The sequence below is a fragment of the Cherax quadricarinatus genome, chromosome 68 (assembly GCF_038502225.1).
Source record: "Cherax quadricarinatus isolate ZL_2023a chromosome 68, ASM3850222v1, whole genome shotgun sequence".
Taxonomy (NCBI): domain Eukaryota; kingdom Metazoa; phylum Arthropoda; class Malacostraca; order Decapoda; family Parastacidae; genus Cherax; species Cherax quadricarinatus.
In genome coordinates, this window is record NC_091359.1 from 12,913,019 (window position 1) to 12,928,018 (window position 15,000).

Below are 15,000 nucleotides of genomic sequence, written 5' to 3' on the forward strand. Positions count from 1 at the left end.
CTGTTTACATCCCCCTTATTCCTGTTTTCCATTTATACACCTCGATCATATCCCCCCTAATTCTACGCCTTTCTAGAGAGTGCAGATTCAGGGCCTCAGTCTATCCTCGTAGGGAAGATTTCTGATACATGGGATCACCTTTGTCATCCTCCTTCGTACGTTTTCCAGTGCATTTATTGATTATTGACGAGACGGTTCGCTTGCACAGTAATTTTCTTCATTTGAAATACGGAAACAGTATATGTCGAGATGCAGATATGAGGTGATGAGTCCCTCAGCCTTGGAGTGATTTCAGCTTCGTAACTTCCGTGGTATTGTGTACCATCAACGTAATATGTGTTAAACAAAAGCAGATTAAAGTCAGTTTTGAAAAAGAAATTATCCTAGAAAAAAAATAGACATAGAATTGTGAAAACGACGTCTATGACCGTGAGAAAACACACAAGAAGTGCAAATATGAAATGTCATATTAATTCAGCTTCCACAGAGGACGTCCTGTCCCCACAAACTCTCAAGAATCTGGTTTCTCTAATATTATATTCAATGGGGAAGCGTCAAACCTGAAGAGGTCATACAAAGCCTAAGAAACCAGAGGCAATTAGGTCTGATTCGAAGATAACAGGTTGATTTGTAAGGTTTGAAGCCTATCGACTACTTGAAGGATGATAAAAATTTCGTATTATCTGCACACCACCGGTATAAGATATTTTAATCCATAAAATAAGGATTAAAGTATCCAAAAAATAAGGATTAAACTAACTCTCGGTATATATACACTGATATTAATCACCGTGTATATAATTTTGTCCGAGGACGGGAAGGGGACTTGAAAATAAATGGATCAAGGGGCCTTCACCAGTGGATTTCTCTGGAAATTCTGTACCTAATTGCTCTCAGGGTTGAGTCAATGAGGCTCAACTCTCAAGTCATTGTTTCATCTCGTATATGAAGACCTCAGTGACGACGTGCGTGCATGCGTGTGCGTGTGCGTGTGTGTGTGTGTGTGTGTACTCACCTATTTGTACTCACCTATTTGTGGTTGCAGGGGTCGATTCACAGCTCCTGGCCCCGCCTCTTCGCTGATTGCTACTAGGTCCTCTCTCTCCCTGCCCCATGAGCTCTATCATACCTCCTGTGTGTGTGTGTGTGTGTGTGTGTGTGTCTGTGTGTGTGTGTATCGAGACTCACCTCCTGGCCACTCTGATCGAATTTCATTGACCCCCTCTCCCCAGAGAGCTTTATGACCCCTAACAGTTTAGAGCTTCCCCATACCAATCGCAAGTAGAAACCAGTTGGGTTGAGGTCGTAGAGTTTTCCAAGAAATGTATCCCGATATCTCAAAAGCCCAACCCCATCTGCTTCAATGCACGCAAAAAAAGTAACAGAGGGTACAACCTAAGTTGTTCATGTGGTTAAATACTCAATTGACGATTTAAAGCGAAGGAAGAAAAAATATGTTCATGTACTTCTACTTACACACACACTACACAAAGTAGTGTGTAGTGTGACCTAAGTGTAAGTAGAAGTAGCAAGACGTACCTGAAATCTTGCATGTTTATGAGACAGAAAAAAGGACACCAGCAATCCTACCATCATGTAAAACAATTACAGGTTTTCGTTTTACACTCACTTGGCAGGACGGTAGTACCTCCCTGGGTGGTTGCTGTCTACCAACCTGCTACCTATATATATATATATATATATATATATATATATATATATATATATATATATATATATATATATATATATATATATATATATAATATATATATATATATATATATATATATATATATATATATATATATGTATATATATATATATATATATATGTATATATATATATATATATATATATATATATATATATATATATATATATATATATATATATGTATATATATATATATATATATATATATATATATATATGTATATATATATATATATATATATATATATATATATATATATATATATATATATATATGTCGTGCCGAATATGTAAAACTGGTCAATTAGCAAGAACTCATTTAAAATTAAGTCCTTTCTAAAATTTTCTCTTATACGTTTAAAGATATATTTTTTCATTAATGTTGATGTAAAAATTTATAATTTTACACCAAAAGGAACTTAAAAAACTTACCTAACTTTATTATAACAAGAGCAAAAAATTTTAGCCTAACTCAACTAAATATATTTTAGATTTGTTTACAATAATTTAATACTAAACAAACACAGTAAAATATATTTTTTTCGTTAGGTTAAGAATGATTTTGGCGAAATTATTGCATACACAAATTTTCACTTGTCCTATATGGCAAGATGAGCGTTGCTATTTAAGCCAAGATCGCAAGTTCTGCCTATTCGGCACGACATATATATATATATATATATATATATATATATATATATATATATATATATATATATATATATATATATATATATATATATATATATTTTTGTGTGTGTGTGTGTGTGTGTGTGTGTGTGTGTGTGTGTGTGTGTGTGTGTGTGTGTGTGTGTGTGTGTGTATGTGTGTGTGTGTGTGTGTGTGTATGTGTGTGTGAATGACAATATTTTCTGTTTTCCAGAGAATACTCGTACTGATGCTGGTTCCTCTTGGCGTGGCTTCCGCCCACTTCATCTGTGGTAGAGGTAGAGGTAGAGGTAGAGGTCGAGGTGGTGGTGGTGGTGGTGGTGGTGGTGGTGGTGGTGGTGGTGGTGGTGGTGGTGGTGGTGGTGGTGGTGGTGGTGGTGGTGGTGGTTGTGGTGGTGGTGGTGGTGGTGGAGGAGGAGGAGGAAGTGGAGGAAAATTCACTGGAGATGGTAACGAGGGAGATGATGGTTCATCTAGAGTCTAGACTCTAGAGGATTCAACTCTGAACGGTTAGGTGGAGGATTCCCTGGAGGACCAAGCAGAGTAGTCTCTTGGGAAGCTTAGGATTCTCTACAAGATCTGAAGGATCAGGAGTCAGTTACTTGAGAAGATCGGGAGACGGTTGCTTGGGATGATCAGGAAGATTAGGAAGCAGTTACTCCTGAGGTTCAGGAGTAATCATCAGTGAAGTTTCTGGAGGTGGAGGTGGGTCTTCTGTAGTACCTCTCGGCACAGACTGCCTAACTCCTACTAAGAAATAAAAAATCATTGCTCAACACTGTCAACATGGCAACCATCTTCCGTATCTGGACCACGTCTGTGCAAATACGTAATATTCCTGTCATTTCTTTATCAATACATTAATGGATGCTAGATATTAACGTCCATTTATTGCTTTCAAAAAACTTGATTTTTTTTTCAATTTAATTTATTTTTGCCACTGCAGACAATAATACGTTAACATTAATGATATTAAGGTGTTTATGCATGTAACAAACACGGGTACTCCTCTAGGCAGATTACTTGGATCTACCCTATTCTTCATGGATACCAATGGTCATTCCGATGTTATTCAACACTGAAGATCAATATTAGATGACAGGACTTACAGGTGTAGCGATAAGACACCATCCTTACCGCAAACCTTTATATATGGACCTTTATATATTCCTCTAAGAAGAGCTTCATCAAGTAAATGCATTTAATAGAACGACGAGACTTTGTATACAAAAATAGGTGAAGCGACACGATGTCGCCGGAACTGTGGGCTCCGGCGCCGCCTGTACCTATGTATCGGCATTACAATGTAATATCAGCTATGTAGATGGAATGGAGATACTAGTTTTGCTCTGTGGTGGCTGAAAACTGAAAGAAAGCGGACAACATATATAGTTTCGTGGCCCTCCTTTCCTCATCGGAGAAATTTCTTAGTAATGGCTTGTACTGCACACACATCTCAGATCTAGAGCCATTTCTGTAACTTACTGAGCTAACTAATGAAGGCGTTTAGAAGAAAATCATCACATGGATGTCTACTATCAACTCACATTAATATTAAAAAAAATATTCACAGGAATTCCTATTAATAAACTCGGAGTATTTAAAAAATCAACTTTTTAGAAAACAAGCCATTTAAACATATTAAACTTTGAATAAATAACTGAAAACACCTGACTCGTTGGCTGATACCTAGAAAAAACTAAATTTGATAAATTCTCTAGATAACATATTTAAGATAATATAACACGTCATAGGGAATACTCCTAAAGTTTTAATACTGTATTCTCAGTCCTAGCAGCCTCAACCACTTCATGACATGTCCACACCTCACATACGGTGAGGTGTGGACATGTCAGTTTTTCCAGTGTTTTTCCATGGTGGAAAAACTACTTATTCTGCATATTATGTATTTTTTACTTAGACCTTACATACTGGATTTGTGCAAAGGGATGAGCAATCAGAAACCATTTGAATTCAATCATTACCCAGCGAATATCAGCGAGAAGTTTCTAGAGCACAGACTTGTGGCAGCTTTCACTACCTTTGTGCATATTTCTATAATACTAAAATAATTTCATTAATATTCTTGTAAACTTAGTAACTACAAAATGGTTAGCAAAAAATTCAGCTGAGGATTATTGCCTTGTTAATAAGTGTGGGAACTCTTACAAACCACGGGTTTTAAAGAGAGTGAACTGCCCTTCTAATCTTAGTTCCTTTAAAAAGGAATGAAACCTTGATGCTGGCCGAGGGCTCTTGATTAAAAAAACAAGGCGCCAATCTTAAATTAAACCTGTTGACTTAAAAAGTCAACCCATACCCTAGGCGCTGTGTGACCCTTAAGTGTGTAGCGCGTTCCTACCCACTGATCAGTTACGTGATACTATAGCAATATCTAAAAATACTTCTTGTTTCATAGTCCTTGCATTTAAAAAAAAAATTGTGAGGAATTCCCTGATCTAACAGGATAACGAGCTGAATCACTGATACCGTAAGAGTATCAAGGTTTGGATCGCATTACAATTGTCTTTTACAAATAACCAGCATTGTCAAGTCACAACTGGGGCGAGAAAATGTAGAGAAGGCCAGAAGACACTGGTCTAGGGGAAGGGTAAGAAGAGATGAGTAGTAGTAATGATAGTAACACATAAGAGCAAAACAGAGCAGCACTACAGATCTATTGACCGACTCCAGGACCAGTAATAGAAAATAAATTGTATCTCAAGTCAGTGGAGAGTATTTCAACACTAACGCCTGCTCCCAAGCGGACAGAAGAACTGTAGTAGGCCTACTGGCCTAAGATAAGAAAGAAATGAAAGCAAGAAAGAGGAAAGTCGGGAGATGCAGAAGACAGATCAAAAGCGAAGAGGAGGAAAAGGACCTGTGCTGGAACTGGGTGTCCTTATTTGAAGACGTTTCGCTACGCATTGGCTTTGTGGCTCAATATAGGTGAAGACCGTAGACGAGGTGAGCAGTCCCTCAGCTTGGAAGCCGGTGTTCAGTAACTTTCTCTTAATGAACACCTTCTTCCAGGCTGAGGGACTGATTGCTTCATTTTCTACTGTCTTCGCCTGTCATCTTTTCACTGAACTGTTGAAACCACTGCTTGGCGAAACTTCATATATAGATAGACAGCCAGTTGTTGTACATGTGTTTAATGCCTCAGGTTACAAGTGTTCTGAAAATTACAGGATTTGATAATGCATTGAAGAGGCAGGCATTCACAGAAGCAAAGTCAGGACTAAGATTCATCTTCTAAAAGTTAAGGCCTCATTCAATAAACGGCATCTTTGAAGACGAGAGAGAAAAAAAGTACATAACTTCAGCAGCAGACCAGTTAACAGGATGGCTGTGTTCTTTGATATGACAGACAGGAGCACTGATGGTGTCTGGTAGGCGGACACTTCACTGGTGCTCTATACGTGTTTCAGAAAAGCAGGAGCCAGTTTCAGAAAATTATTGGAGAAGATGAGAGAAGTAGGAAATGGAATAAACACTGGAAGCATCAGTGACAGGAGAATTTAGAACAAAATTACTTCGAAGAGTATTAGTTTGATGCAGTGCAAGTTTGATATCCAGGAGGAGAGAGAGTGTTGTAAGATTGTGAATGCTGGAAATGTAGGGAGGCAAAGAACAGTAAAATTCAAAGGACAAGTGAGTTCGGGGAGAGAAGTTCTTTTTTTCCATGAAAGTAGACCCAGTTTAAGAAATCTGCTGGAAAATTTGCTTCCAGAAGGATAATAGCTTAAACAATGTTATGTACTCAGATTACTGGATTAAGGTATTTAATATTGCGAATTTTTAGCAAGGTTAGATAAAGTAACTAGGCTGATTTAACTACAAAATAGACGTATCAAAAATCTGCCTAACCAATTTTTTTGGGAAGGAAGAGTAAATAAATGAATTTTCAGAGTCCAGGAAAAAATATGCTATTTTAACCTATAGTAATACAAAGGGAAATCCTTTCAGTTCATTCCAGATCAATTTGTTTATGGAATACCAAGAGATTAAATTAAATCAATCTGCTATTACTTTCTGATAAAATTTGTCCAAGAAATATAGATTACGTCTTAGTGAAGTCAGAAGAACAGTATTTTAAGTCCTTGTTGGATAAAGAGAATACAATGTATTCTTCTCTTATATTCAAATACCAACGGGAAATACAATGTTCACTCGGGTTCCTTAAATTTCTAATTTCCGGGTCGATAGCAATGTTACGAAAAAAAGAATTGTATAGAGATGACGCATTCACGCGAATACATACACTTTTACCTAAGTCATGACCAACATGTAAAAAATTTTGTAACACTGTGTATGTTTCTGAAAGCATAACACGTACGCTGTTCTTGCTTTACGTATGAAACATTATATATATATATATATATATATATATATATATATATATATATATATATATATATATATATATATATATATATATGTCGTGCCGAATAGGCAGAACTTGCGATCTTGGCTTAAATAGCGACGCTCATCTTGCCATATAGGACAAGCGAAAATTTGTGTATGCAATAATTTCGCCAAAATCATTCTGAACCTAACGAAAAAAATATATTTCACTGTGTTTGTTTAGCATTAAATTATTGTAAACAAATCTAAAATATATTTAGTTGGGTTAGGCTAAAATAAATTGTTCTTGTTATAATTAGGTTAGGTAAGTGTTCTAAGATTCTTTTGGTGTAAAATTATAAATTTTTACATCAACATTAATGAAAAAAATATATCTTTAATGGTATAAGATAAAATTTCAGAAAGGATTTAATTTTAAATGAGTTCTTGCTAATTGACCAGTTTTACATATTCGGCACGACATTATATATATATATATATATATATATATATATATATATATATATATATATATATATATATGGAAAAAATCGTTTCACAACTCTATTTTGTTGCCAGAAACTGTTTTTGTATTATTGAAGTTTAGCCTAATATTCTTGGTAAGTGATTAGTATCATCTTATCATCGTATGAAGGGAAACTTAAATAAATTTAAGATTTGTTAGTGTATGTGTGTGTGTACTCACCTAATTGTGGTTATAGCTCTTGGCCCCGCCTCTCCGCTGGTCGCTACTAGGTCCACTCTCTCCCTGCTCTGTGAGCCTTATCGTACCTCTTATTAAAGCTGTGTGAATGTGTGAGAGAGAGAGAGAAGAGAGAAGAGAAAGAAGAGACAGAAAGAAGAGTGAGAGAGAAGAGAGGAGAGAGAGAGAAGAGAGGAGAGAGAGAGAAGAGAAAGAGCAGAGAAAAAGAAACAGAAAAAGAGAAAGAAAAAACAGAGAAAGAGATAAAGAAAGAGAAAAAGAAAGAGAGAAACAAAGAGAAAAATAGAAAGAGAGAGAAATTTCAGCCTCAAGTATCAAATTACGTTACATTATGACCGCAACACAGCACTGTATACTCCTGCCGGTTAGCCCACCACGTTAAACAAACACAAACGACCTTGTACATCCTCCACATCATCTTCATTAGATGGAACCAATGTTCCCTTGGTCTGCAAAACCTCACAAGTCTCAAGGGCTAATACGAGAATGAAGGATTTTCGACTGTATCCAGCGATGGAGCTAGCACGGTCACGAACTCAATCCCTGGAGCTCTCACGACTCAGCTGGATGTATATAAGACGGTGCAAGATGATCCGAGGCACAGTCGAACACCGCCTGCAAACATGGTGAGGTTTCTCAAACTCTCCTGTTCTTTTTTTGTTAGTTTTCTAAGTTTAAACTATATCTACAACACGTACTAATACAATACAAAAACAAACTTGATTTCTTTGACTCACGAAATCGTAATGAAACGATTGCAAACAAACCATACCATGGGTGGGGTTAGAACCCGTGATCAGTGAGTCATAAAACTCCAGACCGACGCGTTAGCCGCTGGCCCAGTGGCTAACGCGTCGGTCTGGAGTTTTATAACTCTCTGATCGCGGGTTCTAACCCCGCCAGTGGTATGGTTTGATTTCTTTGCATAGTATACAATGTGAGGTTTACATGTTATTAAAAAATTTTGAGAACAAAGAACGCCACAATAATGCCTGAGAATTTCGAGCATTTTGCTTGTACATTAATCGTGAAAACATCAGTCCCTAATATCGGGATATGGAGAGAAAACTGCAGACAGCGTTTCGGTCTATTTTAAGTAATGGATGGACCGAAAGGTCGTCAAAAGTTTACTCTCCAAACTGTGGGATCGTAAATCGTGCTAGGAACTGTAATGCGACTTTTCATTCTTAAGGCTAAATTAAAGTCTCAGAGAAATACACATTTCTCAACATGTATCTTCTGTAATGTCACATTGAAGTTTGTACAAAAAAGTCACTTTTAATTACGACTTAGAACAAGTACATTATCGATACATCTCATCGCCTCTTCAAGTTGCTGGGTTTATGGAGCTTAAAGAATACCGACCACTCGGGGATCATTAAGACATCATGTAACCTGTTCACTGCCAGTAAAGAATACTTTAATACCTGAACTAGGTGTTACAGTAAGATTCCAGGCATGTATGCGCTTACAGGTATCTCTGTACGTGCTGACAGGTATCTCTGTATGTGCTGACAGGTATCTCTGTATGCGCTGACAGGTATCTCTGTATGTGCTGACAGGTATCTCTCTGTATGTCTTGTCACGTCTCTTTAGCTGGGAAGGTCAAGAAGTGACACAATGGTGCTAAACTTTAATAATTTTTTTAGGTTTGTATTCCTTTGACTACACGAGAGTCCATTAAGGCTGGAAAATATGTTCGTCACCAGTTAAGAACATTGTATTCCTACAAAAGGGATCAAATCAAACTGCCACTCTCTAAATACACTGAGATACTGACCTCTCGATGTATATACACCGACAGGTATACCTTTATCAGTATATATGTATAGATATATACACTTCTAAGTGTAAATACACTGATATATACACCTCTCTACATACATTGAGAAAAAACACACCTATTGATGTAAACATCGGTTGAAACACATAGAAAAACACCTGTGTGTATGTGCTCGCATTATGGGGAGCGCTAAACCCGTAGTGATTATACAGCGCCTGTTTGATGGACGGCATTTAGACTCAATTCAGGGAACCGAAGCACAGATCCAATTCCCTAGATCAAGAGCCCCCTCACCAGCATCAAGGGGTATTTGCTCTGATAGACATTGCTGAGTATAAATACTCCGAAATACATCTATTTGGGTATCTAGCAGTCAGGGATTCCAGTCATCGTTAATTATAGCTTGTCTGTCACACCCTCTTCCAGAATAATTATAGTCGTGTCTTTAGCAAAATGTATAATTATCGCTACTCAAATATTTTTTCAAACTCTTGTATACAGTTCCTAGCAATTTAAATGTCCAGTGTTGAAGACCTCTCAGCTGACTTTTGTTGATGTCTTTATTAAATCAGTTTTTTGTAATTTTTTGTTTTACACTAATTTAGATTTTCTTAATACGAATAAAAAGTAGTAGTACTGCTAGTAGTAGTAGTACTAGTGGCAGTAGTACTTGTAGTAGCACTAGTACTACTAGTAGTATTACTATTAATATTGGTAGCAGTAGTACTACTAGTAGTAGTACTAGTTGCAGTAGCACTAGTAGTAGCACTAGTATTACTAGTAGTATTACTATTAGTAGTATTAGTATTGGTAGTAGTACTACTAGTACTAGTGGCAGTAGTACTAGTAGTAGTACTAGTACTACTAGTAGTATTGCTATTAATAGTACTGGTAGCAGTAGTAGTACTAGTTGCAGTAGTACTAGTAGTAGCACTAGTAGCAATACTACTAGTGGTATTACTATTAGTACTGGTAGCAGTACTACTAGTAGTACTACTAGTAGTAGCTCTAGTAGCAGTATTATTACTAGTACTACTAGTAATACTTGTAGTACTAGTAGCAGTAGTCAGTAGTAGTACTAGTAGTGTGTGTGTGTTGCACCACCCGGGAACTAGGATGTAAACAGGCTTGAAGCAAGAGGTAAACTTCAATCTTTTTCACTAAGAATCTGTTACCAAGATACCCTCCTTGAAAAGCGTCATAATAGCAATAGAACAAGTAGTTGTAGTTGCCAATCACAAAATTGTATCCCTCGTACTGATAGTATGTGTTACAACAGAACTACTGATTCCAGGTCTTGAGTTATATTATATCAAATCAGACTAGCAGACGATTCGAACCCTCTCAACTCTTCGTCCAGGTAGAGTCGAACTTACATTTTCCTCAGCCACGACACCACATAATGATGAATTTACTTAATTTATTTACTTGAAGAGAGAGAGAGAGAGAGAGAGAGAGAGAGAGAGAGAGAGAGAGAGAGAGAGAGAGAGAGAGAGAGAGAGACTGAAAACTATTTTTTTCTTCCAGAAAATATCGATATTAGTGCTGGTACTGCTGGCCGGCGTAGCCTCTGCCGGGATCATCAGTGGAGGTGGAGGAGGAGGTGGAGGCGGTGGAGGCGGCGGCTACAGTGGAGGTGGAGGATCATTTGGAGGATCAGGAGGCGGTGGTTCATTTGGAGGATCAGGAGGCTACACCGGCGGTTCAGGTGGAGGATCAGGAGGCTACTCTGGCGGTTCAGGTGGAGGATCAGGAGGCTACTCTGGCGGTTCAGGTGGAGGATCAGGAGGATTCTTTGGAGGATCAGGAGGCTACTCTGGCGGTTCAGGTGGAGGATCAGGAGGCTACTCTGGCGGTTCAGGTGGAGGATCAGGAGGCTACTCTGGCGGTTCAGGTGGAGGATCAGGAGGATCAGGAGGCTACTCTGGCGGCTCAGGTGGAGGATCAGGAGGATATTCCGGCGGCTCAGGAGGAGGGTTCATCTCTGGAGGTTCTGGAGGATTAGGTGGTAGTTACTCTGGAGGTTCAGGAGGAATCATAAGCGGAGGTTCTGGAGGTGGGTATTCCGGAGGTTCCGGTGGTGGATTCTCAGGAGGTTCCGGAGGCGGATATTCTGGAGGTTCCGGTGGTGGATTCTCAGGAGGTTCCGGAGGCGGATATTCCGGAGGTTCCAGTGGTGGATTCTCAGGAGGTTCCGGAGGCGGATATTCCGGAGGTTCCAGTGGTGGATTCTCTGGAGGTTCCGGAGGCGGATATTCCGGAGGTTCCAGTGGTGGATTCTCAGGAGGTTCCGGAGGCGGATATTCCGGAGGTTCCAGTGGTGGATTCTCAGGAGGTTCTGGAGGCGGATATTCCGGAGGTTCATCTGGAGGTGGTGGATTCTCAGGAGGTTCTGGAGGCGGATATTCCGGAGGTTCATCTGGAGGTGGTGGATTCTCAGGAGGTTCATCTGGAGGTGGATATTCCGGAGGTTCCGGTGGTGGATTCTCAGGAGGTTCTGGAGGCGGATATTCCGGAGGTTCCGGTGGTGGATTCTCAGGAGGTTCCGGAGGCGGATATTCCGGAGGTTCGTCTGGAGGTGGTGGAGGCGGTGGATTCGGAGGGTCTGTCAGTACAGGCTACCTACCACCGAAAGGAAAATAGATTTTACTCGCCTATTCCTTCGTTACCATTAAAAAAAATCTCTATCTCGATGCCATTCTCGATTCAGTGCACATATGTAATATTTGTTTTATTGTACGAGTTATTTTAATAAAGGCCAGATATTTGTGTCCATATATTGCCGTTTTTTACTTAATAATAGTAATAATATTTATAATCCCGTAGGGACTTTACAGCACCTGTGGGGGGAGGGGTATGGAAGGTATTCAGGCTCAGTTCAGGGAACTGGAGCACAGATCCAATTCCCTAGATCGAGAGCCCCTCACCAGCATCAAGGAACCTCCCTTGAGGGAACTTTAACCTAAGAAATTCCTTTTATTTCATTCGCTCTTACCTAAGCAGCAAGCACCAGTATGTTGTCATTAATGATGTAAATGAAGAAAATTAGACATATATACAACATCTGGGTATCTTTAATGTAGACGTTTCGCCATCCAGTAGCTTTATCAATACAAATTCTAGGACATAATTTGAAGACAGAACGATATACGAAAGATGTATTGATAAAGCCACTGGGTAGTGAAACGTTTACATTAAAGTTACCCAAATGTTACACATGTGTCTAATTTTCATCTTGTCGATATTGTATACCATTCATGTACCACATGATACAAATGTGCGTATTATTTCAGTAAACATGAGTGTTCCTCAAGGACAAATGTTTGGCTCTTCCCTGTTCTTAATCAGTGTCAATAAACTGTAAGAACATGTGTGAAAACTGGTTTTGAAAACCGACAAGTTGAAGAATGAGACACTTGTACAACATTCTGGAATGTTTATTGAGGAAACGTTTCGCCCACACAGTGGCTTCATTAGTCCAATACAACGAAGAATGGCGAAAACAGAGGAAGAGGAGTTTGAGGAAATCAGTCCCTTAGCTTGGAATCGATGTGTTTAGCCCATCAATCTTCAGTTTGTATGTCATAGAGATTTGCAAGAAAATAATGGCCTGTGTATGAACTAGACAGTGTATGAACTTAAGAAAATACTGACTAGTAGTATGTATACTCCAAAAACTAACGTAAATGTCATTTATATATACTCTTGTGTACTATTTTACAAATCTTCACTGCTATTACTTTGCTGATGGTGATGATGGTGTCCACTACCAACCGAAACGTCGCATAAATGTTCTACAGAGTGGGTTTCAAGGGGACACACGTGTAAAGAATATGGTGCTTTCAGTTAAGAAACGTTTCGCTCATCAGGAAGCTCCTCGTTCCGTGTCTCTTATTATTACGAGATTCAGAAGAGACGCTGAAGGTAGTAACGTAGCTTGTAATGACGTATAAAATGAAGGTGAAAGTGATTACAAGTTGAAGTAGAGAAACTGTAAGAGTTGAGAATAGAAGTATACAGTGTGTAAAAAAAAAGAAAAAAATCAGATACTTGGGGGTTAACTTACAAGGGAATCACAGGACAGATCTGAGAAAGAATACTGGGGAAATTTGTGTAAAAAAAAAAAACTTTCTTAATAGGTTCAACAATTAGAGTCTCGGAGTACCTTTGCTTTTTGGTAGGGGTATGGAGAAAGCTCTTAAAATACTGCAGTAATGAGGAACGAGGCAGTGGAAATGTTTAGCTGTGAAAAGAGCACATAAAAATAATTTAAATCAAATAGCCTGTTACAGGTAGGAAGTTTTTTTCTATTCTGAGACCTAAGTTCAGCATCTCATAATTTTTACAAACAAATGTTATATATATATATATATATATATATATATATATATATATATATATATATATATATATATAGAGAGAGAGAGAGAGAGAGAGAGAGAGAGAGAGAGAGAGAGAGAGAGAGAGAGAGAGAGAGAGACAGACAGACAGACAGACACAGACAGACAGACAGACAGAGAGAGAGACAGACAGAGAGGCAGAGAGACAGAGAGACAGAGATACAAAACCAGCACAAGTACCTATACGTCATGATTTTCTTAATAATTAGAAACTGAAATTAAGGCTTGAGAGAAAAAGCTTATTACCTGTAAGGGATTATTTGATTTTCTTATTTCTTCAATGAGAATATAAAAGACGTGACTTTTAATTTAGGTAAAGACTATATAAAGAGTAATTATAAATGAATTACTTTGAATTTGATTAGAATTAAGTTCGGGGTGTGAATAAGTTGCATTATTACATTCATGGGGGGAGCATTAAACCCATAGGGGGTCACACATAACCTCGGGGAATGGAAAGTATTCAAGTTTGATACAAGGAAGCGGTGCATCGGTCCAGTTCCGACATGAGTTACAGTATTGGTAGGGAATCATTTTTTGATTGCTTAAATTTTGCTTAGATGCGCCTGGCAAGACTTGATTGTCTTGATTTACAGCATTGTGACTACACGTAACCTTCCCATTACTGGGCAAGAATATTTTAATTTCCTAAAATAAGGATTAAAACACTCAGCATATATATGCTGAGAGTGTTATAATCCTTCTCATGTAATCCTACATAAGAATATTTCTCTCAGCATATATATGCTGAGAGAAATAGTCTTATGTATACAGCGCTGTGATGCGAATTACAAACCTGAAGATGTACGGACTTCGATACCTTCACCTATGTCTCGTTAAGAGACATTGTGTTACTGATCTGTTATATATATTATCCCAGTATTGTCAGAACTTTTCATACACGGAATAGCATAACACAAAGGTGAAACCTTACCTTTGCAACACAGTAACAATACGCCCAAATAAGAAACTTACAATTTCCAACATCCACTTCCCTTTGTGGAAGAGCGTTCGATTAACAGCCGTTATTATTTGGGTACAATCTAGGGTGGGGTGGAATGTCTTATAACATCTGCTTCTATTCACCTTCCAGTAGACACCTTAGAGTTAGTAGACTCTTGTGAGTGCCAACCTAGGGAAGGACATTTTCTATAATCCCCAACGGAAATAAGGTACACTACATGAATTTCCTAATTTGTCCTGGGTTCTGAACGCTTCGGGTTTAATAATTCAAATTATTATTATTATAATCAAAGGGGAAGCGCTAAACCTGGAGGATTATACAGCGCCTGGGGGGGGGGGGGATGTGGAAGGCATTCAGGCTTAATTCGGGGAACTGGAGCACAGATCCAATTCCCTA

General features: G+C 38.3%; 2 protein-coding genes across 2 annotated transcripts in view; one reads left to right on the forward strand and one right to left on the reverse strand.

The window, feature by feature from the left end:
* The window catches only part of LOC128697687 (ctenidin-1-like), a 153,673-nt gene that overhangs the window by 106,119 nt on the left and 32,554 nt on the right, over positions 1–15,000 (reverse strand). The window lies entirely within an intron of this gene.
* Positions 8,072–12,017, forward strand: LOC128697607 (loricrin-like). Its single transcript, XM_053789436.2, has 2 exons — positions 8,072–8,083; positions 10,768–12,017. Exons 1-2 carry the CDS (start codon positions 8,081–8,083, stop codon positions 11,881–11,883), a joined length of 1,119 nt encoding a protein of 372 aa, XP_053645411.2. The 5' UTR covers positions 8,072–8,080; the 3' UTR covers positions 11,884–12,017.